The 27646-nt window shown below is 47.1% G+C and overlaps 1 protein-coding gene across 17 annotated transcripts in view; it reads right to left on the bottom strand.

Moving 5' to 3' along the window:
* LOC116843873 (potassium voltage-gated channel subfamily H member 6) overlaps positions 1-27646 on the bottom strand; it is a 114797-nt gene that overhangs the window by 17241 nt on the left and 69910 nt on the right. For 16 of the 17 annotated variants that reach the window (XM_032814731.1, XM_032814741.1, XM_032814744.1 and 13 more), the window contains 2 exons: positions 27409-27533; positions 26841-26921 (listed from right to left, as the gene is read on the bottom strand). In XM_032814731.1, coding sequence (XP_032670622.1) covers positions 26841-26921; positions 27409-27533 — 206 coding nt within the window. The remainder of the gene's footprint in view (positions 1-26840; positions 26922-27408; positions 27534-27646) is intronic. The other variant, XM_032814737.1, reaches the window with a different exon arrangement.

Raw genomic sequence — 27646 nt, 5'->3', positions numbered from 1 at the left:
GAGAACGTGTTGGTTACAGAGTAACACCGTCACACCCTTAGCCAGCATGTTTCGTTCGGTCTGGAAGAGTCGGCCGCAAAGTAAGCCCTATCACGGCGAAAGTCATCAGTCGCTTGTTCGCGAATCAGCCTGACGGCAGTAGCAGAAGAGGAGCAAGAGGAGAAAAGGACAGAGAGAAGTAAGAGCGGGAAGTCAATAGCGATAAACCGAGCTGAAGAGGCTCGCAACGCAAACTGACGATCTTGTCTGGGAAAAGTCGCACCGTTCGCTCCCCCTTTCTCTTCATCCCGGTGTTGTCGATTTATTATTATCGACCCCTCGCCGATAAGAGACGCTGCTTAACGGAACAAAATAGAACATGAGACGTGGCGCCAGAAGCGCTCGCGAACGACGTTGTTGTGCGGTTTTATATTCGCGTTATATTGATGCTTCATGTTGGGATAATGACGCTCCTTTATATTCGCGCAAAATGAATTTCCACTGTCTTCGAAACGTTATTGTTCTGCCCTGAATTTTCCGATTTTTCTGAAATTTTTACCTATTAAAAAAATCTATGTATCGTTCAATTTCTTTCTCAACGTTTGACATTTCCCTAAATATTTCGAACTGTGAGATTCCGTTAATGAACATTTAATTATTAATTTTTTAGCGGACAAAATTTAAGGTGATGATTGTACTTGTTTCCGTTCGAACGTTTGTATAACAGGTATGGCGCCATGCTTGACGACGTGTTTGATAAGGGAATCAAGGCAAGCCGAGTTTCTCTTCCTTAGCTTCTTTATTGATTTTTTATTATCAGCTCCCATCTGGTGGAAAGAGTGTAGTTGAACGGGTCAGAGGAGGCGAGGCAGAAACTCGCCGGCTGCTCGCTCGTCGGAGACAGCCGAGAAAATGCAAATTCAGGCGGATCATGTTTTATTCATGGATATGTCGCCAGGTGAGAAGGGATCGAGGACGACATCGGAGACCTCGTTCCAATGATCCAAAGTTTTCGTAAACGAGGATAGTGCGCGTCCTTTGTGAATCACGGGAAATTCCCGACGGGGAAGAATACATTTTGGACACGCCCAAGGAAGTAGCTCTCGTGAGAAGAGGGGAAAAAGAAGTATGATTCAATCGACGACATTATTGAGATTAATGAATGCATTGTACGAACGACGTCGCGTCACTTTTCCCTCGAAAAGCCCCGAAATGTTTACAGTTATATTATCTTCACCTTCCTCTTCCCTCACAATTTGCACAACTGTCACTCCAGTGTATTAGAATAAATTAATAAATCAAAAGATGGGAAAAGATTTTCTGGATCATTTCTGAAGCGAGAATTACAACTCGATGATGTAAAAGCAGAGCATCACTCGTGTAGACATATTTAGCAGCAGGGAGTTCCTTATCGATCTAAGGCGCTCCACCTGTTTAACCGAGACGAATTGATCGAGCAAGCAAAGGGGTTGCAGAGGTTAATGTTACTTGGTAGGCTGAGCGGGGAGGCAATTACCACGCGCCGCGACCCGGAATTATTGAATAGTTACCGCGTTATATGCGCAATCATTATCCATCAGCGTTCAACGAACCGTAGAAAATAGCGTGGAGGTAAGCCCCGCGAAAAATATTACGAGGGCAACGCGCGGCGCAGAATTGCACAGCTGCAGCTTCGGAATCTTATCAATCTATCTATTCCATTTCATAGAAAGGATTTTTACGAAAAACATACACACACACACGCACTTGATGTGGAACTCAACTCAAATCTCCAAAATTACGTCGTATCGGCACGATCGCCGAAACGTGCGATGATAAAATATGTGAACTCTTCGTCGCAACATAGCTTATGATACTACTGGCGATTCACGGCTACGCGATCTTTTCGATAAATTGTGACTCTCCCGGACTTCATATTTGCAGATTCACGAAGCTGTTACCTGTGTAAATATCTACTCGATGTATGCAAGTGAAATATATATGTGTGTATCCGCGGCGCTTCTCTTCTGCAATGATAAGAGAGCTTTTAAAGCGGCGAGTTGAATAGCGGAAAGCTCGCGGATACTCCTGGCGTCATATAAACTAGAACGATCTCGCTCGCTCGCGCGGCTGTACCTCACGGGATATAAGTGGTAAATTTGGCGGGTGGCGGTAAAATTGGAAATGCAAGCGCTACATTTCAAATCGATCTCTCGAGCGCCGGAAATAAATCCACGATTGTACGGACCTAATTTTAAACTCGGCCTTTCGCCCGAACTGACTCTGATCTTTCTTCGTGATTCATCTGAAACTGAACTGAATCACGTTTATATCCCGAGCTGTCTCCCAATTAAACGATTGATCCATCGCGAGCGCGTTCGACAGGGTCCCTTGCGAGCTTTATCAATGCCCCAATCCTCCCCGACCGACACGCGTCCCTAAATGTCACCTGAGAATGAGGTCGCGTCAATGTAGAGTGCGTTCGTTCATAATCCGTTTTAACGGGCAGAAAGCTCTCGAGTTCGAGGTACGTTCTAGTGCGTACATGACCTCGCCGTGCACAATAGGTCAGCCTGAAAGCGGCCACCCTCCGGATTCACACCATGGGCCACATAATATTGCGATCGATACCGCGCGCGGAATGTGTACGCGCTATTCCGCTGCAAATTGAACGAGCACGCTCGCGTTATAATGACATAATCATAACGCTAATAACACGAATAAGCAGCGCGAATTGATGAAGGAACCGCGAGATGCGAAGGGAATTCAGTTACACGTCGTAACGACCAATTTGACGAGCCGCGTAAGTATTACGTATCATCAATAATTACATGATTGTTACGATACTTTAACCGCGACGGTCGATAATCGTAAGCCGCGAGGTTGTACTAACGCTGCAAGTAATTACTTTGACGACGTCTAATTTTGGCGGGGTTGGGCGAGCTGAGAAAATTAATAAAACGAGATTCGTGTAACGCGATACGTCTTGCCAGTCATGCATCGGTGCTGATAATAAAATTATATTTATAGCTACGTAGGATAAAATCGCATTGGAGGCAATTCTGTATGCCATTCACTTATTTTATCATTAAAAGTAGTACTGTAATCAGCAATACAAACATCGATTACCGTCGACAGGGTCGAGCCGAACTTCTGCTTCTTTCCCTTCATAAAATACGAACGCATCATTGTTCCCGATACTCTCACGAGAAATTCCAGTGTCATTCTCAACCGTGACGAAACCTCGCTCGGACGCTACCACTGACGATATATTCGGGTGCTTTTAGCATTCGCGCGGAAGGAACAAACAACGTCGCGAGAACCACCTGTTTTTCTATCCCGTTTTTCTAGATTCCGCTCACGTCGGTGCCATGGACTAATTCTACACGTCTCTCCGCGATACGTAGATCACGGAAACAAAACACATGTTAGGAACCAGGTCGCAGGCCGCGAGAATCCTTCGAATTTGTGAGAATGCAAGGTTGAAAGTCACTGCCAGCAAGCAGCAAACATTGCACGATGGGTCGACGGGACAGATCCTCGACAGACTGTTCACGTCTGGCTTATATCTTGGAAGGGAAAATACGCAGGATAGTCCACACACACTCGCCGATCCACTATTTGCTCCTTTTTGAAATAACGGTCGTTTATTTCCAGTCTGCGTTCATGAGAATTCCATCATTCTCGTCTTCAAGCTCAATACGTCAAAGACGAAGAGTTTCGGAAAATCGCAGGTGTGTAATGACATTCGTATCTCTTTACGAAAACTTGAGTACTTCATACGCGACGCAGGTAAGACGTGTTTTCTGAACAACAGCGATCGGTCGTCTTCAACAGAAAGCTTTTCCTCGCTGAAGGCTGTCCAAGAGCTTTTGCGATGTACACGAAGACAAAGGAAGAGTCGTATGATTTTATGTCGCCCTTGTCGGAAATTCGATCGATGCGTCAAAGACCGTGAGCTGCCTTGATTTTTCGTTCAGCACAAAAGATTTCATCACTGGATCGAGTGGTCTTTAATCGGAGCCCTCGAGAGCCGTAAAGGCGCTAGAATCGTGGTCGTGCGTTTCAAAGAGCTGTCGACCAGGAACTCGTTTGTTCCGCGGAAATTTAGCAGCCAGTTGACTTCGTCATAAACCTTATAATGCCAAACATCACAGTCTTTACGAGTTGTCCTTAGTTCCTTCAGCCCGTACACGTTTCACTCCCGAAATAAATCCTCAATAAAGATACCAGAACGTCATGCCGCAAGATTTCACCGGCACAACCGAGAGATTTTTATCCCGTGGATAGAAATCGATTATTATTATTATTATCCAGCCAAAATCAATGAAATTAATACGGTCGAGGAATCAGGGTCGAATAGCGTTCGATCTCCCGATCTGTTTGTTCATTCCGGTCGAAGAAGCAGTTCGATATAATCCCGAGAAATCCCCCGAAGTGCGAGTTCCTCCATATATCGCGGAGAAAGCACCCGGCGAAAGCTCACTGACGCTGATATTTGCGATCGCAGCGTTAAGCGAAATCTCGACTGTTGGCTGATTCCACTTGAGTAGCCTTCAGGGACGGTCGAACGAATCCCAGCGAATTCCACGTAGTCATCCTCACCGTCGCCATCCCGCATGGATTCGCCATTCGCGCGATTTCATCGATTTAGAATAGCGATGATAACGTTCATCAAAGTAACGTTAGGAGGGCTTTCCGCGCTTAGGAGATCCCCCGATTTCAATTCGGGTCGAGTTCAGGCAGATTTCCCTCGCGAGGGAGATTTTCATAACTGCGTCGTAGTTCAAGCTTTCGCCCGAGGGATCGATACGAGGGCGCCTTCACGATACTATTTTGCAATTGTCGAGATTGTAAAAATATCCCGGGTCAAACACGATTAAAGCGTTCGCGTCCTCAATCAGATTCGACGAAGGTCTCTTTTCGCGAACTTGTCAGTTATGCTGCACTCAGTTAATCTCACGAGGTGACTTTTGATGCTCTTGATTATTCCACCTTTCGAATTCACTTTCAGTGGGATGATCGAATCGACTAAGATCGCTCATGATTTTTGTAGTAACGCGAAAAATCGACTGGTTCCAGCCGAGCGCTTTTCGGGGACGTCGAACGAATTCCAGCAGATCTCGCGAGGTGATCTAATTTCGGCCGACTCAGCGTTCCCTCTTCGATTCCGCGGCCGCACGCTCGAGTACACGCGGCAAAACTAAGCGGTCCAAGTCGGAGAAGTCTGTTTCAGTCAACGCAGCGGCGCCGAGGCTGCATGCCGACAAATGCTTTCAGAAAACATCTGCCTCCGCGACCCACCCGAATCCGCCGGATTTCACGAACCGTGAGCGTAAGCGAAGAGCCGAGATTTAGGTATCGCCCGGTATACACACGCGGGGGTAGTAAAGTGAATCGTAAACATCTGAAACGCAGCTCGGAATTTGGCAATTCGCGATCGGCAGTATTGTGGTGACAATACTCGTGAGAAGTTTCGCCGAGAAGAACGCACTTCCGGACATTCATACATAATAAACTCTGCCATACAATCTGTTGTACATCAGTCAAAAATATAATCACGCACAAATAATAATTTCTACAAAATCAAATAATTTCTGTAATAATTTTTAATTATTGTAAAAATTATTTTAAGATACTTGTATTGCGCACTATGGCAAAGAGATGTTTTCTTTCCCGTAAATAAATTTGCCATCTGATTGCACCTATTTGTTGGTAATTATGGAAATAATAAACGTCTAAATGGAAATAGAAACGACTAAGGATCGAGTTTTTAACAGTAGTTTAAACATAAGTTGAAATTTTACTCTAATAATTCTACTCTACAATACATATTTAAACAGAGTTTTTAAATTCAACCTAAGTTAAAGAAATAAATAAAATGAGTCGACTTTACGGCCGCCGACGCCACCAAGGATCCAGCACAAAAATAAGAGAAATATTGTGAACGGTGAACATGTTTCTGGATATTGTAATCCCCGACGATAATAATAACGCGAACGGCTTTGCCCCGGTATCCGACGCAATAAAGCAGGTTGTAAAAATCAGAAATAGGGCGGAATGAGCAAAAGTATCAAGATGCGTTCGCGTCGACGCGAACGCGGTTGAGTCATTCAATTACGAGTGACATCGGAGTCTTCTTCCGCGGGTAAACAACCCGCCAATCTTAGTTTCCCATCTTACAATTGTCCGTCAATATCCCGATTTTTCAAGCTTCGAGAAGAAAATCGCGAGAACGGGCCGCAAAAATCACGGCATTAACGAAGTCATATCGACGATACTTTATCCCGCGCATGCCGACAATAATTCTATTAAATATCGCAAGTGGCCGAAGTGGGACTTCCGCTTCAATTCGTTTCATGATTATGCGACATTAATCTAATAATATATCGATCGTGCGCTAAGTGTTCTCGGAAAGGTCGCATTAAGCGACTACGACTGTGACATTTTATGCTCAATAAACCACTAACCATGTGGCGAGACGCCCAAGATGCGTTTCGCGATATTAAAAACACGCGACGTCACTTGGGACGAGTATCAGAACAACGAAAACGTTTCCAATTAATGGCCCGGCCTCGCGAACGAAATCCCCATCATTATCTCTCTTCTCGTGACAACGACATGGTTTACTAATCTTTCTGTTATTAATTCATTAATCCGCTTGTCTCTCGTTTCTCTCGCTTAATTAATTAACGTAATTACTGATAGCAAGGCGGATGGCCGCGTTGCTGCTGGACGGACACGCGATATAATGTCTTCATTACGAAGCGGGATTATCGCTGCAACAGCATGACGGGCTGTAAATGCCTTTAATTAAATTCACCTTTTTTCATGTGAAAACTGTCGGAGACAAGTGCATGCATTCGAAATGATTCGCAAGGCGAAAGAGGCGAGTCGCATGTGCTTTCACGTTTCATCAGAGCTTCCTGTGCGAATTAGTAAGTGACACGTCATGACTACGAGGAACCGCGAGAAGCGAGTGAAACGTTCAACGGAAACAAGCTCAAGCTGAGCAGTTTTCCAAGAAAAATTAATTAGTTACTTTTTCCGGGCCGGTAGTCCAATTAGCAGCGACGGTTGCTTCTTCCGGCGTGCCAAATCTAATCTCACCAGGCTGCTGCCAGGTATTTCCCCGAAGGCGGCGAGGATGTTACGCCTGTTCATCGCACAGCCGTAAAACATGATTACTGAAAGTAACCCGAGCAGACGGCTGCGAATGTGTTTTCAGGCATCTTGACCGTAATAAATCGAAGACCGTGCGCGCGGCTTTACGGGCGGAAAAGCCCGGATATATAACTTACAAATAAACGTGAGTCGCTCGCGATCCTTTTTAAAGGCTACCGTTGTAGCCGTCGCCGTCGAGCTCGCATTAATTAAGAAAAGTCGCTCTATAGCTTTCTTGCGCGCGATATCGTTTCATCCGAGTGTGCTCTGATTAATGAGACCTCGATGTTTTAGCACGTCCGGACCAACTAATGGGACCTTGATCTCGATAACATCCAGATAAACTCGTTGAGCTTTCGCTTGTGACAAATCGCGTCTACATTTAGCTTTAGTATTTCGTATATGTATGTCATATGTGTGTGTGTGTGTGTGTACACGTATTTAATATCTCATAACCGGCACGAATAACCGCGGTATGCGTCGCTCGGCCGCTCATTGCCTCGACTTTCGTTTGAATTTCCGCGTTACTACGCGCTTAAAGGCGTACCTTCGTCCTCCATTGTTCACCCAAGAGACAATTATGTATCGATCTGATAACGTTCAGTCGCTCACACGCGCGACATAAAACCGTTATCAAGCGCTTTTATTGCGGTCAAGCTCTCTCGCGCACTTCGGCAAGATGTTAATTTATCGTTCATTTATCATTAGAGGCGGCTGTAGCCCGCATCCCCGTGCAATACACGCGTCAATTAATTCGCAGGCCACGGCGCCGTCTCATTCGCAGTCAATTAAGTGAATCCTTTCTCTTCAAGCTGATGCGTAAGCAGCGCATGGATCATCATGAATTTAATTACAGGAATGCACTAATTGCCGGCTTTCGAGATCGACGCACACTCGACGAGTCGCATAAAGGCGCACTCGCTCGATAACACCCCGAGGGGATCCTCCTCGCAAATTACATCTCGCAATTCCCACTCTCCTCCGCGAGACCACGCACAAAGCAGGAGATTGAAATTGAGTGTACGACGGGATTATTAAAAGGCCGACAGAATTATTAAAAGTGAGCCTGCCCATCATGCGGCCTCGAAACCCATGGGATGGATTTGACGTGTTCCGCTTGATGCATCCTTAAACACGAAATTATACTGTGAGCAAATGAATAATACGAAACAATACTTTCATGATCTGAGGGATCTGAAACAATTAAGACATTTCCAAAAAAAAAAAGAAATAGTGAATGCCATTTCATATCGGTTTCGTCCTAAAACTATTCTCGTTCTTATTACACTCGATATTATTGTTAACACGTTCGCTACTACGGATTATTTGGAAAACTCACCCTATGGACCATTTTTTGCGTAATTACGTAAAACAGGCTTAATTTGATATTTTGGTCATGGAAAAAAGATTTTTATTTTATACATACGCTCTCGCGAGAAATCGTGAGAACGTGTTAAACTGATATAGATTTCTTTTTTTATTAGACCACGACATTTAAAGTGCGAGCATATCAATAAAGGGGAAACGATCAATGTTTTTCGTCGGGACAGTAGCCCATCAGAATGCACCACGTGTGCGTATGTGTAGTCTGAAAATAGCAGTAACAGTGAGAGATAGCATGGTAATGCGATGTTTATCCTCTTCGCCATAACTATCGTGTAGAATGAAGTCGTCAATGGTGTTTTCATTGAAAACAGTGCCGTCGCGATGCAGAAAATGGTATTACCCGAGTCAATCGAAGAAACTCGTCCGAAAATATTCGAATTCTACCGGATAATCGATTCGAGGGAAAGAAAGGGAGAGAATCGATTACAAGGCTCTGAAGCTCCTTTGATATTCTATTTGCGCGATTTCTAGCTATATGTAGCACTTAATTACTTAAAAGCTCATTTTTCGTTTCTTTAGTCGATTCGTGAAACAGATATCTTCAATAGTAATAGTAATATTCATATAAGAGCACGAATGCTGAAAGTGCAGGCGGTACTATCAGCCGAGGGATTGCAGCCGGAGTATAAAAAGACGAGAAAGGGATATAGCTATTATTAATTTATCAAATAATACATCGAGGAATGGCCTAGTAACGGCACAGAGAAAGTCTGTCTATCTATGAATCGATCGTCGCTTAATGATTAACGAATCTATTAGTCTGGGGATTTTTCCGAGACCCATTCTCAACTTCTAGATTTCTCCATGTACACGAAATAACATTCCCAAAATTGGCAGCAATCGCGCAAATGGTCGTCGAGAAGAATTGAGATCGGCAAGCATCAACGGGCTATGTATTATTATTCTTATGTGTATCAATAAGAAAGACTATACCAGGCACAGCGTGATAAATCTCTATTGCGCGTCAGAGCTGACGTCGCGTAGGTGTGTATCGCGATCGATGCGCCATCAAAAATAACTTACGTCTGTTTTAAAGTATTAATGTATCAGTTACCGTATAAAAAAGGTAGCAACCATCACGTCGTTCCTGCGGATTATTTTCCTATCTAACCATCTTATCGGCATTTACCCGACATTTACTATGACGAACGAATAAATGATGTGCTATCGATCATCAGTCTTGGCCTACAATATGCGGAGTAAACCGTAAGCCGTAAGAATTGGCCAATCATAGCCGATTATTTTTGTAAAAATCGACTATGATTGATCAATTCTTACGGCATATTTCGCATATTACGGAACAAATCTTAGAGACCACTCGGGTGTGAGCGGCATATAAGATATCCTAACAAACCAACTATAACACAAATCGATAACGCGTTCTGGGGTATGGAGGAATGTTTGTTATACGGTCGGTATGCGTATGCAGTGGGTTGTCATTGTCGCGAGTCCGATCATTTTCGACGAGAATGGTCTGCTAAGGTCACGGCTAATGAGCGGCGCCTTAATTAACGCGAGGGACCAGTTAGACCAGCTGGTGTTTATTCGCTAGGACGCCAGGAATACCTCTTTCCTAAGAGCGCCCTTGAGCGCCTGTTGTTGCGGACCCCCGTTCTCCAGCAACAGGCTCTTGGTGCTGCCGCCCTTGACCCTGACGCTGCTCCATCTCTGTCGCGGTACTTCCGTTATTTTCTCGCGATCGCCCTCTTTCAACGATCCGCCTTTGACTCGAAGAGCCCCGAGGACTGTGGGTGCCACTGGAACCGCGGGTGCCACCGGGGTGTCGAGCTGCCCCAAGAGATGCTCCGACATCGTTCGCGGGGACTTTATACAAGTCATGGTCGTTGGAGCGAACGTGTTTGCCGAAGACACCGATTTCACCAGCAGATCCTTGCTCTCCTTCTTCCAAGACGTGAGCTTCTTACCGAGCAACAGCGTTGTTGGCGCTGAGATCGCTTTCTGGGACGAACCAGGAAGATCATCACCAGGAAAGGTGTCGTTCTCCAAGGTATCGTTCTCCAAGGTATCGTTCTCCGTCTCCAAGTCGTTGATGACGTGGATGTTCTGCTGTCGTGCCGTCGATTTGGCCGTTGTTGAAACGCAGCATGAATCCTCTGTCCGACCCAGAAGGCGATCTCCTGCTAAGTAACAGTCTTTGGCGGAGGACCCGGTGGCCGCCACGATCCTCCGTCTAGTTCCAAATTTCGGTATTCTGTTCCGACAGACGCTCGACGGCGTCCTGACGCCCTCGATCAGGGCGTCTCTCTCCTCGGACGACAGCTCGCTCTCCTCTTGCAGATCCGAGGACGTACTGTCGCTGATCCTGATGGTAAAGTGGCCAATAGCCGAAGTTCCAGCCTCTCTGCTGCTCTCTGAACTGGTGCTATTCTTGCAGGGTCGACTCAGCAGGCTCTGCAGATCGCGCTCATACGACGACGAGTTGGTGGAGGAGCTCGTGCCACTAGTCTCCGCGAACACCCTCGCCGTGCCGTTCGTCGACGCGGACTTGGACAACAAACCCCAATTCCGAGCACGACCACCGAGTTCCGATCGCGAAGCTCGACTCTCGTCGTTCTCCAGCGGGAACTCGGTTCTAGCCTTAGACTTCCCCTCGCGCCACGTCTGGCCACGACGAGGGCGTTCTCGGCTTTTACTCCCCTCCGAGATATCGCTGGTCTCCTCGCGACCGGATCGCGCACCCTCGTCGGAGACGCTGGAATCCGCGACGCTGGAGTCCTGCTGTTTCGTGTCGGGCGACTTCGGCGGGATCTGCTTCCGCCTGATCACCACCGGCGGTGGTAGACGATTGGTGACTGATCTCGTCGGATCCGATGGATTCTTCACCGAGCGCAACGCTATCTGCTCGTCCCGCGGGGACGAACCCGGAGGCTGGGACTTGGACAGTTTTTCCTTGAACAGCTGAATCTTGGCGGAGTGTGTCTGTCAGGGGCAAATCGACCACGCGCGACTACGGTCCCGCTGTTGATCGCTGCCGCTGCTTCACGTGATTATTTATTACTCCCTCGTAATATACGATTACGACCGTAGCGCGCCGTTCAGTCGTAACTCTCGCGGAGTCTTACGATGAAATCGCTCACATCCACAGACGAGTAAGGCAATTGGAGAATTCCGACGTTCCTATCCGAGCGGTTCGAAATAATTGTTAACTGATAATATCGATTATAGCCGATATTACGTCTCGCGATGCAAAAGGCAAGACAATGCAAAAAGGGGTTTAGCTTAAAAGCTCAACACCTTGAAAGACTGTTGGGTTATCTATTATCTTTGTCCGTGCCTCTAGTGTGTGCGTTTCTTCCTTTCAAATTCCTAATTGATGTTTTTCTTCTTTAAACTCTGAATCGTGAAAGTCGAGCTCACGGATTGTCGTCTGTGGACGACGCGGGTTTTTCTCTGTGCTTAATACGTTCACATCAAATATTGTGCATTATTGTTAGTGTGTGTGCGCATCCGTAGGATCGTCTGATCGGCTTCGCCTTAAGATAGTGCGTGCGGAATATTACTATCAATAATTATCGTTAAGTCGCTCGTACTTCCGTAGTGGAGCGATGAAACCTCGTGAGTATCGCAATCGACACTTAACTCACGTCTTCTCTCGCAACGGACGATCTCTCCTCTCTCTACTCCTCTCAGATACTTTGGTCGATTAAAAAATGGTTTTCCTCCCACGCTCTAAAATATCGGTATAAAATGTAAAAGAGTGGTTAGTTGGCTTAAACTTAATTTCCCTTACCGTCGCGCCGCTAAAGACCGCGACACGATGCTTCGTTTAGCAGTAATTAGCAATAAGTAATGGATGGAACATGACGACAGTCTCCATTGGAAAAAGATAACTTTCTATATATCAGTCTCGATCACTCGTGTCGATCTCTCTCTTTCTTTTCCTTCTTCTGCTGTTTTCTCTTTTCTTCCACTTCCTCTTTCTCTCTTTCTTCCTTCTCTTCTATTGCTACAGTTCACTTTCGTTCACCCCAAAAAATCGGCTCTTTTCGAGTTCCCGCACTATCGCGCACTCCCACCTCGGTGCTTGTATCTTCGTCGTTCACGAGAGCATTGCTCGACATGCGAGATCGGTGTGGCAACGAAACATAAGGGAATTTCTCCTCTTGTGTAGTCAAGCACTGTTTCTCCCGCGAGAGTTTCGATTATATCAGCGGACGTAACAAGTAACGAGCTTGACTCCGTTGAGACGCGTCGATGCAAGATGGATTATTGGCAATTATTAGACATTCAGCGCAGGTACAAATGCTCGTGCAGGCTCTTCCGATACTCGACGAGACTCCACCGACGCGAGGGTCCACCTTCGCCGACGTCCTCGATGGATTTGGCACGGGCTAATACTGAGGAATCCACCACGGATGCGCGAGGCATACCGTCGACTCACGACGACGTTCCAATTTCCCGTCAACCAAGACGTATGGAGCCTCGTGAATTTCCTTAACGATCAGTTCGCCCGAGTAGAAGGACCTTTGCTCGCGCATCAGCCGGTCGAGTCGTGCGCTATACAAAGTCCAGTCGTATCTCCTCGATCTCGCTCGATATTTATAAATCGTAGATCCTGTGCTGAAGATATCTCTCATCCCGAACAATCAACAAGCTGCACGGCCTTCCCACCGATTATCACCGCGATTTACCGATACAAGGAGGATATCGTCGAAGAACGGCTCACGACAGACTCGTCGATTGATCATAGCACGGCAGGATCGTCTGTCGACGAAGTAATTCGCACGTGCTTTTATAAAACGTTAACTACAATGGTTTTTCCTTTCTTTCGTGTTACCGCGAGCTCGTCATACGACGCTCGCGATTATCACTTGCATTTCGTTGGACTACGCGAATCGCGAGGATCTCTCCTCTGTTTGTGTGGCGCGCGAGAAAGAAACACCATTGGTACACAGTCGTTTGGATACGCTCTCGACTGATCGGCAGGACGGACAGTCAGCCTGTGGTCAGGCTCCCGACGAGTCTCTAACGGACGTTCAGAACGGCGACTTCTCAGACAAGCTAGTACGTCGCAACGGGTAAAATCTCCGAGCAGGATCAAGGACCAACGTTTCCCATCATAGACACAGTCCCAGCGAGATATGCACGCGCCTGCTAGTCCAGATCGTCACTAGGTATGTATTATCGCACATGAAGCATACATCTACTCCGAGGATTGTCCGGGATGAGCGACGACGAGATTCACAGTCGCGAAGAAGCGACGAGCCCAGCTGACGCACCGATCCCCAGCGAACGCACGTCGACGTAGTTCCGCGAGCAGCGTCGACTGCTGACACTCGTCATCCTGACGAGCCTGGGTCGACCCACGGAAGGCGATACCTCTGTCGAGACGAGCGCACTGTGACCGGGCGCGACTAAGGCGAGAGGGACGCTCTAGCGGAGGCGCGTCGCACGTTCCGGAGGGACGCTCGCGATCGTTGTTCCGGCCGACATTTCGACTTCTCGTTTTCCAGATGAGGGGTGCCGGGAAAGAAAGAGGGAAAAAATGGGAGAGGGAGGGAGACGGTGTCAGATCACACGGCGACCTTCCGCCTTCGGCCAACCCTTCCGCGCGGCAACGTCCCTGCCTCGCCTCTCGAGTCCACCGGCCCTTCCAGCGCCGGAGGAGGTCGACTTTCTTCGTCTCGTCACGTCGCGTCAGCGTCGTTCTCGTCGGTATGCGCGCCGCGCTAGTTTCGCCACCGCCGCCACCGCCGCCGCCACCACCGCCACCACCACCGTAGCCGCCACCACCATCGACGACGACCCACCTGTGCTGGCGTTGTTATTGATTCGCGCCGAGCCTCGCGCGGACGACGCGCGTCTCTACGCAGGCTCGGGCCCGCGAGAATCATCGTCGAGAGAGGATGCGCGAGGCAGCGACCGCGCAGCGCGGCGATGAGACGCGGGACGCCAGCTGACGCTCGCGTCCAAGCGCACGAGGTGTCTAGGCACCTAGCGGACTCCCCAGGTGTTGTAATGCGCGATCAACAATAGCCGACGTCATGGCTATTGTATGGCGCGGCTACGTCGCGAAGACGCAGCAAGAAACGCTTCGTTCTCCAGATACCATTGTTGAAATATCAGGCGGCCGTGCAGCAGTTCGCGCGCACGGCCGTAGATAACAGCTTCTGATCACGGGGTGACTTCATTGTCCTCCCGTCGCCGGGAGATACCTTCGTTTATTATTTCAATGAAAAATCTTTACACGTCTGCGATTCACATTTTGTTTGTATATTTCCTACATGGAAAAAAATATAGTGAATGCAACTAGAAATATCAAGTTGCGAGCAGTATAGTTGCGTCACTCTAGTTATTTTTGTGATAGTGGTGTGTGTGACTTGATTACTTTGATACATCAGCTACATCTATGTAGTTGCGCATGATTTGGTTGCAGCAACCAGAAATCCGTTGGAGTGACATTTACCATGGAGCAAACAGATATCGTCACCGTTGCAACGCCAGTAACTTAGCGATTGCTCTGTAATTGCAGCAACCATATAATCAGTTGTTTCGTACTGAATTGTTTGGCACAACTAGATTCGTGTGAGTCAATCATATAGCTTTTTCCTGTAGTATAGATCACGTTGTCTTTTATCAATGGACGATGGTGTATTGTTGGAATAATTCAGTCTATATATATGTATATATATATACATGTAAACGTGTCTATTCGATATCGCGTGTCGCGCAAAAATATATCCGAGCGCTTATCGTCGAGCAAATGAATGCTATCTATGCGAGAGTGATTACGAGTTTCAGTCTTGGTGGCTTTACAGAGTAAGCCAATACGCAGCCGCGCGATATTATCAGTTACCACGAGTTTGCCCGCGTATTCTCGCGAAAGGATGGAGGGAGCTACGCGCACGACCTTCCTCTTCCGATTGCAATTTATTTTATCCTCGCCGGACCTCCGGTGTGTCCTTCTTCCAGCGAGCGCTCTGCGAGAGAGCGCGCTATTTCAACAAAATCTTCACCGACCGTGAACCTTTGAACGATCTATGCGCACGGTCAGTGCTTCTGTGCACCAATATGGCGACGCTTTTATTTTCGCTCGTCGACGCGAAGAAAAAGTGCGCAAAGCGGGGAAAAATCGTGCGGCCAAAGCCGCGGAAAAGCCGCGCCTCGTCGTTATCAATTACCCTGCACGGTCGCTCTCTTCCACTACACCCTTTTTTTATCGCGCTTTTATTTATTTTCCACCTTACGTCTTTCGCGAGAAGCACACTCCACTCCCGGCGCAGCCGGGCGATCAAATTTCTTGCAGTAACGAACCTTTCCATTTTACTCCCTGAGCCCTCGACCATTGCGTAGCCATATTATTATTTTTGATCGCACCCTCGTCTGAATTGCTGAGTGCCGCCTCTCGCGTCGCGGAAATCTCCCTATCGCTTATCCCCACGCAATTATCGTCGATGAATGATTAAGATACCGCGAGTTTACGACTGCAATTATCGTCACTGCGATTCGTCATATCGCGCGATCACTTAGACGGATTTACGTGCAAGCGCGGGCGGGGCGATTAATTAGTTAGGAAAATTAGTCAGCAATTGACGTCAGAGAGCGATTCGAATCAATTTAACTTAAAAATTCTTCTTTCGCGCAATCGCGATCGCATTACGTCGCATCAAGGCATTAACTCGCAATCGTCGTTAACGGGAAAACAATAATGCTGATGGATGGTATCAAGTCTAAGGCGCAGCGTTTCTACATTATATCCCTACAACGGGAATTATATTTACGAGACACTGCCATCGCATATCTCTGCCTTAGGGGACGTTTATGAGGAAGCTATAATCTTCCTTGTCAACCATGTTCGCATCAAAGGAACGTTCCTGCCCTTTCCAGGAGACTGACGAGGGATTTAATATCTGCACGAAAGGAAATATTACTAATTCCATTCACTTTGTTGTCTTTCTCTAGAACGCGATTACCAAGAGGATATAAGATTCATGAAGATAATCCCCAGCGTCCTCATTTTCCAAAGCCTAAAAGACTATGTTTTTCACCGCTCGACGAGCACAAAGTTATTACGTAGAAAACTTCAATCTGTTCGTATTTTCGCAGAGAAGGGCGAGCGGAGAGAACGGCCTGAGAATTTATCGCGCGCGCGAACATCGGAAGAGAATTAATTAGAAAAATTAACTTCCTGTGTTGATAAAACTTTTCTGTCTGGGCGCACACGCGTGTGCGCATCATTGATCACAGGCGACTTTAAAACACTTTAAATCATTCCGCTTCGATTTAGGTCACTACAGTTGGCTCTCCAACCAGTGCTTTCCAGCACTGGAGCCATCGATAAGCGCCAACCTAGTTCGCGCATTCGCGCGCTCGTATTGCGACGAGGAAAAACGAAGAACACTTCGCTCTTCTTCGCGCAGCTTCCCGGAACTTGAATTGCTCCTAAATTATAGGTAGCTGCCCCATTTATCAGCCGAGTTCTTTCTCTTCTGAAAAGCTCCGTCGGAAAAGCTTTTCAAACGTGATGAATTCCACATGTACATAGAGTGACCCACAAACAACGTATAAGATTTTAGTACATAAATCTTGGACTCACGGATTGAAATAATTCATTTTTAAATTTTACTAATATAATAAGATATATGGTGATTTTAGGGCAGCCTGAATTTATCAAATCCTGACATAGATGAACGTTTCAAACGTATTAAATTATAGTTTGAAAATCAAACTTTCTATTTAAACTTTCTACTTTCTAAGGTCTGTATTAATCATCATTACTTGAAACTCGTTCCACGTGAGATACTCAGAACTAAATTTAAAGTTAGACTCGAGTTTTTATTCGAATCATACATTATATATGGCACTGCATTTGTAATTGCGATTCAACTAAAAAGTTCATGTCTAATTCTAAATTCAAATCTGAATATATTATACGTGAAATAAAGTTCGAGTCACTACTATTAGTATGGCCCTAAGTCGTTGAATTTTAATTTAGACACAAATATAAGTTGAGTGATATCGCACAGAACATCCTATACACTGGAAGCGTCAAACGATGCTTATTGAACCACTTTTACGAGAAAGCTCAGTCATGAGCGGATTATTGTGAGAAGTAGGAGAATCGAGCAAGAAGTTGCGAGCGAATACGTCGCGACAATGGAGGTGAGTCAGGTGTGAAGAGATAAAACGCGCTCTAACTCGCGCAGCTTCCCCGTCGCATAATAAACTTCAAGGAGTATCGGACTCCGATAGCAAACGTTGCAGATGAGGTCGTAGACCCCGTCGCAGGCCCGCAACATTCTCTCCTTCTTACCCTCATTCTCTCTAAAATGGCTCACCTGTTCCGATCGCGGCCTGTCCTTCTCATCCTGCTCCTTGCTGAGATCCTCGACGAGATCTTGGAGCAGCCTGATGTCCTGGGGGCTGGGGGAATCGACCCTGCCAGCCCCCACGCTCATCGCACTATGGGGCGCCAGTTCACAAGAATCAGCAGCTTCCTCTCCCTCCTCGCTTCTCTCGCTGTCGTTCTCCCAGCAACCCTTTCGGGTCCACTCCTGATCACCGTCGCTTACCCTTCCGTCGTCATCGCTCATTTAGGGCATCCAGGCGGCTTCGTGCGAAACGGACTCGGTGTCTCGCGAGTGTTCGTGATCCTTCGCGCAACCCTCGGCCGGACGTGGTGTAGAAGAAACGCTCGACGAGGGATTAATTATTGAGGAGTCTAGTCTCTTCTCGGGGACGTGTCCTTTGATTTATTGTTCTCTCAATTGTCTGCCACGAGACACGATTTTCTTGTTTACTTTCTACTGCGAGACGCGCCCTTTTTTCGCGCGACTCTCTCCGCACGTTAGCGTGAACGTAGCGGAGCGCTTCTTAATTGGTGATGTTAATTGACTGTGGCGAGCTGGTATCCGCTTGACTTTCGAGATGATACGATGGTCCTCGTCGCGTCGTTCCCCGCTCTTCCTTAATACAGCTCAAGTAAAAACGCGGCAGTTCTCGGATATTGTTCACGGACGAAACCAGCGGACAGACTTCGAGACACGAGTTATTGTCGAATCAAGCAGTGTTCGTGGTTTCGCGAATCGCGGGCGATTCAGAAAGGCGTATGAGTCCTTGCGCACATCTTAACTCGAAACACTTTCGTTAGTTCGCCGAGATGTCTGTTCATTTCTGTCGGAAAATTCGTCATCGGATTGATTTTTGTTATTATTTGAAGGCGAAATCCGAAAAAGTCATTCCTCAAATCAAAAACTGAATGAGTTGATTTTCTTTTCACTACACTGCTTCATTATAATCATGGATATATCTATCGTGAATATATTTTTTATCTTTGTAGAAATTTGTGACAAGATGTCCTCGCTCATTTTTTGGCTTGAGTGCACAACTCTTTCGACGTTTCGCGTCATCTCCCATCTCACCGGTGACCTGGGCCCATATTCTTGAAATTTTTGCGTATACATAACTTTCATTGCGCAGCTATTTTATAGTATGATTAAACCTGCGCAGTACAACTTACGTATACGTAACTATTTCAAGAATAAGAGTCCTGATAACGCGCGCGATAACGAGGTGTCGGATCGTCTGAATCGCACTTAACCGACGCGTATATCTCACAGCGAGGCTTCAAGTGCTTACTAGGACAAGATATGGGCAAAAGGAAGATTGTCGCGTTATTGCGTGCCTGCATGTGCCGAAGTCATTCATTGTGTAGTTCGCTTTCGTCTAGCGCCGGTTTGGGCCGATGAAATTCGAGGTTGCAAAGCGAAATGATACGTCGCAAAGGCATGATTCACCGTTTGACATTTAGGTGTGTAAAAATGTCGCTCGAGGATTTTCTGTAAGCGATTATGTGAGCGGCGCGAGTAATACTTGCGCGATTTTTCCAACAGCAATATTGAGCCGCTATCGATCGAAAGCACAAAGTTCGATTCAGCTCTTGGTTAATATTGCGAGCGCGCGATCGGAAAACTACAGAATCCGTGGAAGTGCCGAGGAGAAGCATTTTCCGATGCATGGACTAACAATTACGATTCTGAAATGAAAAAAAAGAATGCTTGCCTTGCCAGCGAGTTACAAGTGCGACATTGCAGCGAAAGACGAGGAACAGACGAATCGAGCAAGTTCAGCATAAAATTATACAAGCAGCCTTTCTCTGTGTTTTTTTAATAAGAAACTCAACGACCTAGAAGGAACGTGATGTGAATCGAAACGGAGTCTCAGTAATTTTCATGATCCTCGTGATTTACAGTAAACGGTTATCGATTATGTCCGAGTCAAAAGCTGGCGTAAACTATAATATTACTACGTCATAGCGGTAGAACCTTTACGACGCACTTCCGGAAAGAGTGGGAAGTACGCGATCAGGCATATCGATGATAAGTAAAGCGCCTTAACAAGTCGCGAGATCGATCCCTTCTATGAAATCGTCCGCGATCGTCGCGTGTCCAGCTAGAAACGGCTACTGTTAACTTCAATTTCTCGCGGCGTCGATAATAACAAAAGTGGAACTAAAGCGGCTGCGGAATAATGCAAAAGCCGACGGGGCGACTGTTGCTACCAGCAAGAGAACTGTGCGTTACAAAGTATCAGCACCTGCACACATTCGTATACGTGGGTTCCAGGTGTGGGTGGTGTTACCACCGCGACACAAGGACGCCAGTCATTGATCACCTGGTGACTATGACCTTCGCCGATTGCATCGTGGGGTAAGGTGGACGCGCGTGGTCGCTGTGAACGCCGTGTTTGAGAGAAAAGGATGGATTACTCGTCGAAAGAATACGTCAATCGACACAATCATTCCATACACTACTGTTCTTCGATTGGCAATTAATCTCGCGTCGAGTCCGGCAATCCCAGTCGGCCGTTTCGAGCAGCAATAAAAACCGATTGATTTCCGACGTCCAGCTGTTATACGGCCGAACTCACAAGCGCGAGCAGAAGATCGTTTCCATCACGGTTCTCCCATGTGAGCGATATTGCGCTCGCAGGGAAGTGTATTCGCAACTTTTTTTATGACCGTCGGTTAAATCAAGAACGCGGGATTGACTCAGCGCGATTCGGCGATCTCAAACGTTTCGAGAAGGCGGAAGAAATGAAACTGGAAATTGATTCGAAACTACAATCGTGAGAATGACTCATGTCGCATTGCCGAGAAAGGAACGGTTGTCGCGCAAAAAGAAGGACGTTATTTCTAGGACACTTTGTGTACGCTTCTCCCTCCCCCTCTCTCTCTCGGAATCTTTTGTTGTCGGCACAGCGACTCAAGGAGTAGAACATATTTTGGCAGTCAGCCCGCATCTAGAGTGCTGCTTATCGATTTTGTCGGCAAAGGGAAAAATGGACCCTTCTGGATGCGACGTTCGTCCGGATTCACGTTGAATTCGAGATTAGTTTCGATCTGCGAACATGACGGCAGTACGTGTTCACGATCGCAATCGCCGTAATCGTCTGGAACGAGATTGCACGCAAACTCATGATCCCCGACGCGATTCGGACTTGTGTTGAGTTCGTGAGATTTTTGGCGGCCATTTGAAATCGCAATCGCGGAGACGTTTATCGTATCTCGTGTGTGATATCTCTAATTCATATTTGTCGTAAATTGCATCATTAGAGTCGAGCGAGAAATCGTGCAACGGTACATAAATGTTTAACAGTGCGGCAACGTGAAACAAGACTAATTGCTCGCGATAAACGTCGACGCGTGAAAATGATAAGACCACGAGCAAAATTGATACGGTTTCCGTTAACCCGGCCGTAAAGTGTGCAAGATATGAATATATTAGTATCATGCACTCTACAAATTCACGCTAACTGCTAAAGATAAAACGGAACACGTAAATTTTCGCGGTATACGCGACATGTTATCGGGGATCGATCATGCAATCACAAAATTTTTACGTGCAATTTTTTATGTCATGTCTATCTTTGAATAATGGCATCGTACGATATAGACAAAACGTGTCGTTCAGTTATCGCGCACGAATAGAATGAAAAACAAGTCAAATCTGCGAGCGGCAACCTCATGAAGTTACATAATGATCGCGCAGTGTTAAATCTAAAAAAAAACAAAGCGCGTGAAAATATAACAAAAGCTTGCGTCGAGATAGGACAACGGAATATTTAGATAACGTATATTTCGGGATTGTAACAAGCAATTTTCTCGTTGTTATCGTGGAAAGACAGACTCGTTACACGATTCAATGAAATTGCCCCGCCATTTTGTCGGTCTCCCTGGTACAAGTGTACCAGCCGTACGCAACGCGTGACACGATCGCGCCGAGCACGTGGCTGCCATATACGCGGTGTTCCTGTCGCGAAATTGATTTCGTTCGTTTCTCGCGACCAACTCAGGGACTTATTTCTTTTTTGCACGTCGCGAGTTCAAGCAACACAAAAGCGCGACGGACAGCGTGAAAATGACGCGTGAGAGGACAAAATAACAAGACAGGAATGATATACAGAGCGTTTCAGGTTCCTTCTCTCCGTCTACGAATCCTTCTTACAGAGACGACAAATTCGGATAGATTTTCCACGGCAAAGCCTTCGAGATTCGTCATCTCTTTGAGGTGTTCCGTAGATAAGCTAGGGATGAATCTGAGGCACACTGCAGAGGCGTGGATGATGAACAATGCTGAGGAGAGATGGGTAAAGCTACTTGGCACAGCCTACATCGAAGCACCGACCGTGAAGAATCTTATGAGGAGTGGCTTATCGCTGGGTCGAGTAGACTCGCCGGTGGCTTCACTTTCAATTATTACCGCCTCTCGGGTCTCGATATCGCGTGTGTGCGAGTTCGCGGGGGTCTCGCGTAGCAAACCCGGGATGCTCTCTAAAGCACACCGTGAAAAATGATTACGAGCACGGAGAAAATGTCACGAAGAGAAATGCCCGGATATCGGCGAAATGACCCCGATATATATATATATCTCGATACACGCGTCCGAGTCACTTCAACACCCCGCGCGTCGTGTGTCTAACAACGACAGCATGTGACAATTACGAGAACGACCAGCCCCGTTTATCGAGTGTCGCGAGATAATTTTTGACTTTGTACTATCAATTCTGTCCAGACTCGGAGCTCCGTTTAGTAAGCACACGTTCACCAGGTTCGCGGCTCGGCGTTCACTGTTCGGCCGATCGACCCATTCATCATCGTCGGCGCACGGTCGTACCACGGGTTCTTCCCCCGATTTTCAGGGGAAGAATTCGTCGATCGATCGACGATCTCGCGCTTCTCCGGCTCTCGCGACCCCCCAACGAGCAGCTGCTGCCGCGACCTATCTCACGCGTCTCGTCGTGGCTGACGACTCGGACAACGCGATCGCGAACGAAGAGATCGCGAAGGTACAAGGCGGACCCGGACGATCTTCACGACCCCCGCGGGCGTATCTTCACGATCGGTGATCCATGAAACAGCTCCTGGACGGGCGAGAGCACCCGACGACCTGGCGAAACAGGCGACTTCTCGATTCAGGCACCCTTGTTCCCGGACGGCAAACGATCGCGGTCACTCGCGGATGTGTCGACGTCGGTACCACTCGCTGGTACTACTCGATGTTCTGTCATGATTTTGTGTGAAAACCTGATGAAGGGAGAGTACGCGTAGCCGTCGTCCGACGCGCGTCTCTCTCTCTCTCTCTCTCTCTCTCTCTCTCTCTCAAGCTAGAGTAGAGTTGTTAAGCGGAAGGCACGGAAGGCGCGACGTTGAATTGATCGGTCCTGCCTGCGGGAGCTCGAGGACGTGTCGAAAGGACGTGTTATCACCGTTTACATGTGCGATCTTCCTTCGCCGAGGATGTGGACGGAGTGACGGCGGAACTACCTGGCAGGCAGAACGGGGGACACTGCGACACTGACCGGAGCGCCGTATAACGGGAGGGCCGTGAATCTCGGGCCGCGTCCCTCTCTTGCCTTCTCGTTCCTGCACGCGTGCGCCCCGATAAGTCGCTCTTCCTCTTGCCGCCGTTCAGGGCAACTCGCCAGGGAAACTCTCGCCTCTCCTCCGTCCACCGGACGATCGACGTGCATCCGTACTTCCGGCACGTCTTTATTCCGGTACTGGCATCGCCGGATGCCACTTTGGACGCGGTCTTCCTCTGTTTTGTCCGTCCTCCCTTGTTTCAGCTCCGCTGGCTCGTGCCAACGGCTGACCGGATGACTGAATATCCGAGAAAGTCCCGTCGTCGTCGAGATTCTCGGTACTAGCATGAGTGGGCTTTAATTGGCCACGTTGACAGGTCGCCGAGTTGATGACAGCTCTTGATGTTTTCGTGAGCGGCGATCAATAAAAGAGGCGGCTCGCCACCACCAGGACTGTTGTCGAGTCCCGACCTCTGTACGTCATTATATTGTAATCGTTTATTGATTAGCAGTTTTGTGTATCAATCGGTCGATTTAGAGGCTTCGTCTCGCCTCGAGGTCATCCTTACAATCGTTCCAACCGCGAGACTTGTACGACACAGATTTATCGTGGGCGCGTCACGCACTGTCTCGGCACGTTCAGCCATCAATTACCGCTACTAATGAGTCGCGCCAATTGTATCTTCTCGTTTACTCCCTCCGTAATTTCCTTCATGACGTTACTTTGACTGGCATTAAAACGAAAAATATCGCGACTGCTTAGGCAGCGAGGGGTATCGAGGATCTGCCACGGAATAAGAACGTGAGCTGGGAATAGCGTTCGACGCTATTAATTATCTGCTGCTTACACCACGCGACGCAGCTGCTCCATCTTCGCGCACAACGTTCCCAGAACGTTGCGAAAGCTCGCACTTTGCCGTCGAACGAGAGCTTGCGCGATCCTATTTTCGACTCCAAATTCACGCGTTTTTCCGCGACGCGTGTTGCCCGATGAAAGCGACACGAGAGCAGCTGCATCGCGTTCCTGTCATGCCAGTTATTCTCGAGCAAGAGTCAGGATATCGTGACGAACGCGTCAAACGTCTGGAGGGAATTGTCCGCGACTTGACGGCGCTCGCAACATTTTGTCGTAACACAAACGACAACGCATTGTCGCACCGTGCTGCGACAGGACGGGCGAAGGGAAAAAACGGAGTTTACGACGTGGACAGCTCGCAAACAAAACGCCAACGGGGAAAAACCCGTCGGCGCACGCCGCCGAGGAAATTGATTTATTGGCGCCGATATAATTATTACAGCAACAGCCGAGAGCATGTGATAAAAATCCCTGCAATGTTGCAGTATCGGTTATCGATATCGGTGGTTCGGTGGCCATTCTGATTTTATATAAATAACCGAGAACGGCGAGAGAGAGACGTTTTCTCTCCGCCGTCGAAGCTCCGGACGGCGACCAGCCGCTGTCGGCCGCAACTGAAATCGTGCGCTAGTTGGACGAACGACGTCCATAATTTAAACGTGGTGGTTTGGAATAACGCGACCCCAAAATAATGATCAAAGTTACGAGTCACACGACGCTGAAATACACGAGATACGTGTTTGTAGTCGCCGCGACTTCTTGGAATTCCGCAGAGTCTGTCAAGTAAATTGCATTTGCATATTGCGCCATCCGCGAGAGCGATTTGCAGTTCGCAAAATATAATTGCGAGACAAGCAACACAATTGTTGTGTGCATATGACACGATATATTGAATTGCGAGAGCGCGAGAGTGGCAACGCGTATGCAGAGTGTTCCAATGTTCGACACGACTGCAATTCCGCAAAAGCTGATCGACCTGAAAGTATTCGTGCGCTATCATTGTCGCTAGACACCGCTCCGGTATTTGTCTGCGGGTGTTTGGAAAGTCAGTACAACGAATCGGACAATCGATCATACAGCACGCTAGTAAAATTGTCTTTCCGCGAATAAAGTATCGCCTCGCCTGGGCGTCGTTGTTGTTACGCGACGGAATATTGGGGCATGTTAAAGTGCAGTCTACTGTGTAACATTGCGACTGACAGAGGAAGAATTATCTCGATATAAAATCAGGAAGACGCCACGAAAAGCTCGACACGGATAATTCTTGGTGTGACGCCACTTGGCACGGCTTTGTTTCCAATTTCTTTTTCTTTTTTTTTTTTTAATGCTTCGCGTCACCGTGATTCGGGCTCTTCAACAGAGCGGCACCAGTGACATTAGTACAAACGAGACGAGTCTCGATTAGCGAGACGTTATTATCCCGACGCGACATGTTCAGCCGGATTTATTAGGCTCAGTAGGATCCGCAATTTCACGCTTCGCCGATAATATTAATTGGACAAATCCCGACGGCCTCTTTTTCCTCTCTTCGAGTCCGCGAGTTTTTCGCCCCGGAGCCATCCGAGCAGTCAGCCGTTTGTAAAATCAACGTCATTTTACGAGAATCTCACGTTGCGGGAGATTTCCGCCTACGAGACTGCGGCGCAGTCGGATTGGCGCCAGTCAGGGCCGTATTAATGTAAGGCAGTGTGTTAAATGTACACCCGTATGCAAACAACGCCTCTCACTCCCGTATCGTCCCGCTAAATATTTGAAGGCTTGCTGACCTCGTCGCATTTCTCGCATGTGCAGCGACACGTGCTAAACCCGAGACGAGAAGAAATAGCATCTTGCTAAAAACGGAAGCTCTGTTTGTCCTTTCCACCTCGCTCGCCCGTTGCAGACTCACATCGGCAAGAAAAATATTGATGGAAGTTTCAGCAAGAAAAGTATTCTTGCGTACTTTGTAAAAAGATTAACGAGCGCTAATTCAAACAGCAAAAACAGTTGCGTGGTACGAATTATCGGTTTCGCGTGATTGGCGTTTGATTTATTACACAAGTAAATCTCTCTGTTACGCCGAGAAAATAGAGACTATATGGCTGAAACGGATCGGTCCAATTTCTTATCGGATCGATTTGCTTCTTGAGTAAAAGAAACGCATAAATCGTGTCCGGAATAGTCTCATTAGAGTTCCGAAACATTAGAGTTCCGTTAATCTGACGACGAAGCGAGTGTCTTTCGTGACGAAAGCGCGTTTCAGCTGGCCGGCATCAGCAAACGAGATTTAACTTCTCGACTAACTCTATGTTTAATTCACGAAACCGAATTGCTCCGGGCGGGCGAAAGAACCTTTGATCCGTTAAGGTGCGGCGGTCGCTTTCATTTCCGGAAAACAGACTCGCTCCAATTTCAATTAGTGTCGGATAAATATGTCGCCGTGGCGCTTTTAATTTCCTGTTCCAAGAACTCCCCTAGAACATCGTTAACATCGCCAAGGGAGCATCTAACTTTTAATGTCCAAAACAATTCCGCGAGTGTTACGCGGGGGTGATCCAACGAAGAATGGAATTCTCCCTTGATAACACCTCGCGCGACGACTTAACAGAAACACCAACGTCGCGGCTCCCACTAACGTAACTCACTAATTGCGACATGCAAATATGCCACTCACCTGAGCGACTTTCTCTCCCATGTTCGGTGTGTGCATCGCTCCTTGAAAATACTTCGCGGATCCATTGTCTTGTAAGGAAAACTGCAACGTGACGTAAATCACGCGTTAGCGCGGTGTTAATTATCGATAATCGATGAATAAATCGATAGGATAATTAACCGCGCTGCTTGAGAGAAATATATACTGAGAAAAAAATTTACTAAATTGCAAAAAACGTTTGTTTGGGTAGGACTGTAAACACATATTTGTTTAACTTAAATAATTATTTACTAAAATCAGAGAAAAAAATTTATGTTTAAAATTTCCTTATTTAATTTTAGAAAATAATTAATTTAAACAAATATGTTCACAGTCGTATCCAAACAAACATTTTTTGAAATTCAGTAAATTTTTTTCTCAGGGTAGTCCGCATTTCAAAGTAAACAATTTTACTGACGATCGATAACGATCATCTTTGTTTTCATTTTTTTTCCGTTATGTTAAAAAGTAACGATCACCTGAGACAAAGAGAATAAAAGCCGCACACGTGGATGACTTTTGTGCAAGAGTGTTTTTCGATTTGACTTACTTTGTGTTTGATGGAGTCCGGTCCCATTTGACTCAGAGATGGCGACTTGCGGTCCTTGGACGCTCGCCATTTCTGCAAGTCGCTTTCAGAAGCGACGCCAGGAAAGATTTTCGAATGTTTCGCTGCTACAAAAACGAAGGACAAATGTGAGTCTCTCCAGATCGCGTCATTTGCGAGACAATATAATGATATATCCCGTTATTTATGTGTATATATATATATACCTAAATAGATTTTG

The sequence above is a fragment of the Odontomachus brunneus genome, unplaced genomic scaffold (genome assembly GCF_010583005.1).
Source record: "Odontomachus brunneus isolate Ranch 3 - 2012 unplaced genomic scaffold, Obru_v1 Obru_scaffold_036, whole genome shotgun sequence".
NCBI classification, from domain to species: domain Eukaryota; kingdom Metazoa; phylum Arthropoda; class Insecta; order Hymenoptera; family Formicidae; genus Odontomachus; species Odontomachus brunneus.
The sequence above is the reverse complement of the archived record's forward strand: the minus strand, read 5'-3'. Positions and strand labels throughout refer to the sequence as shown.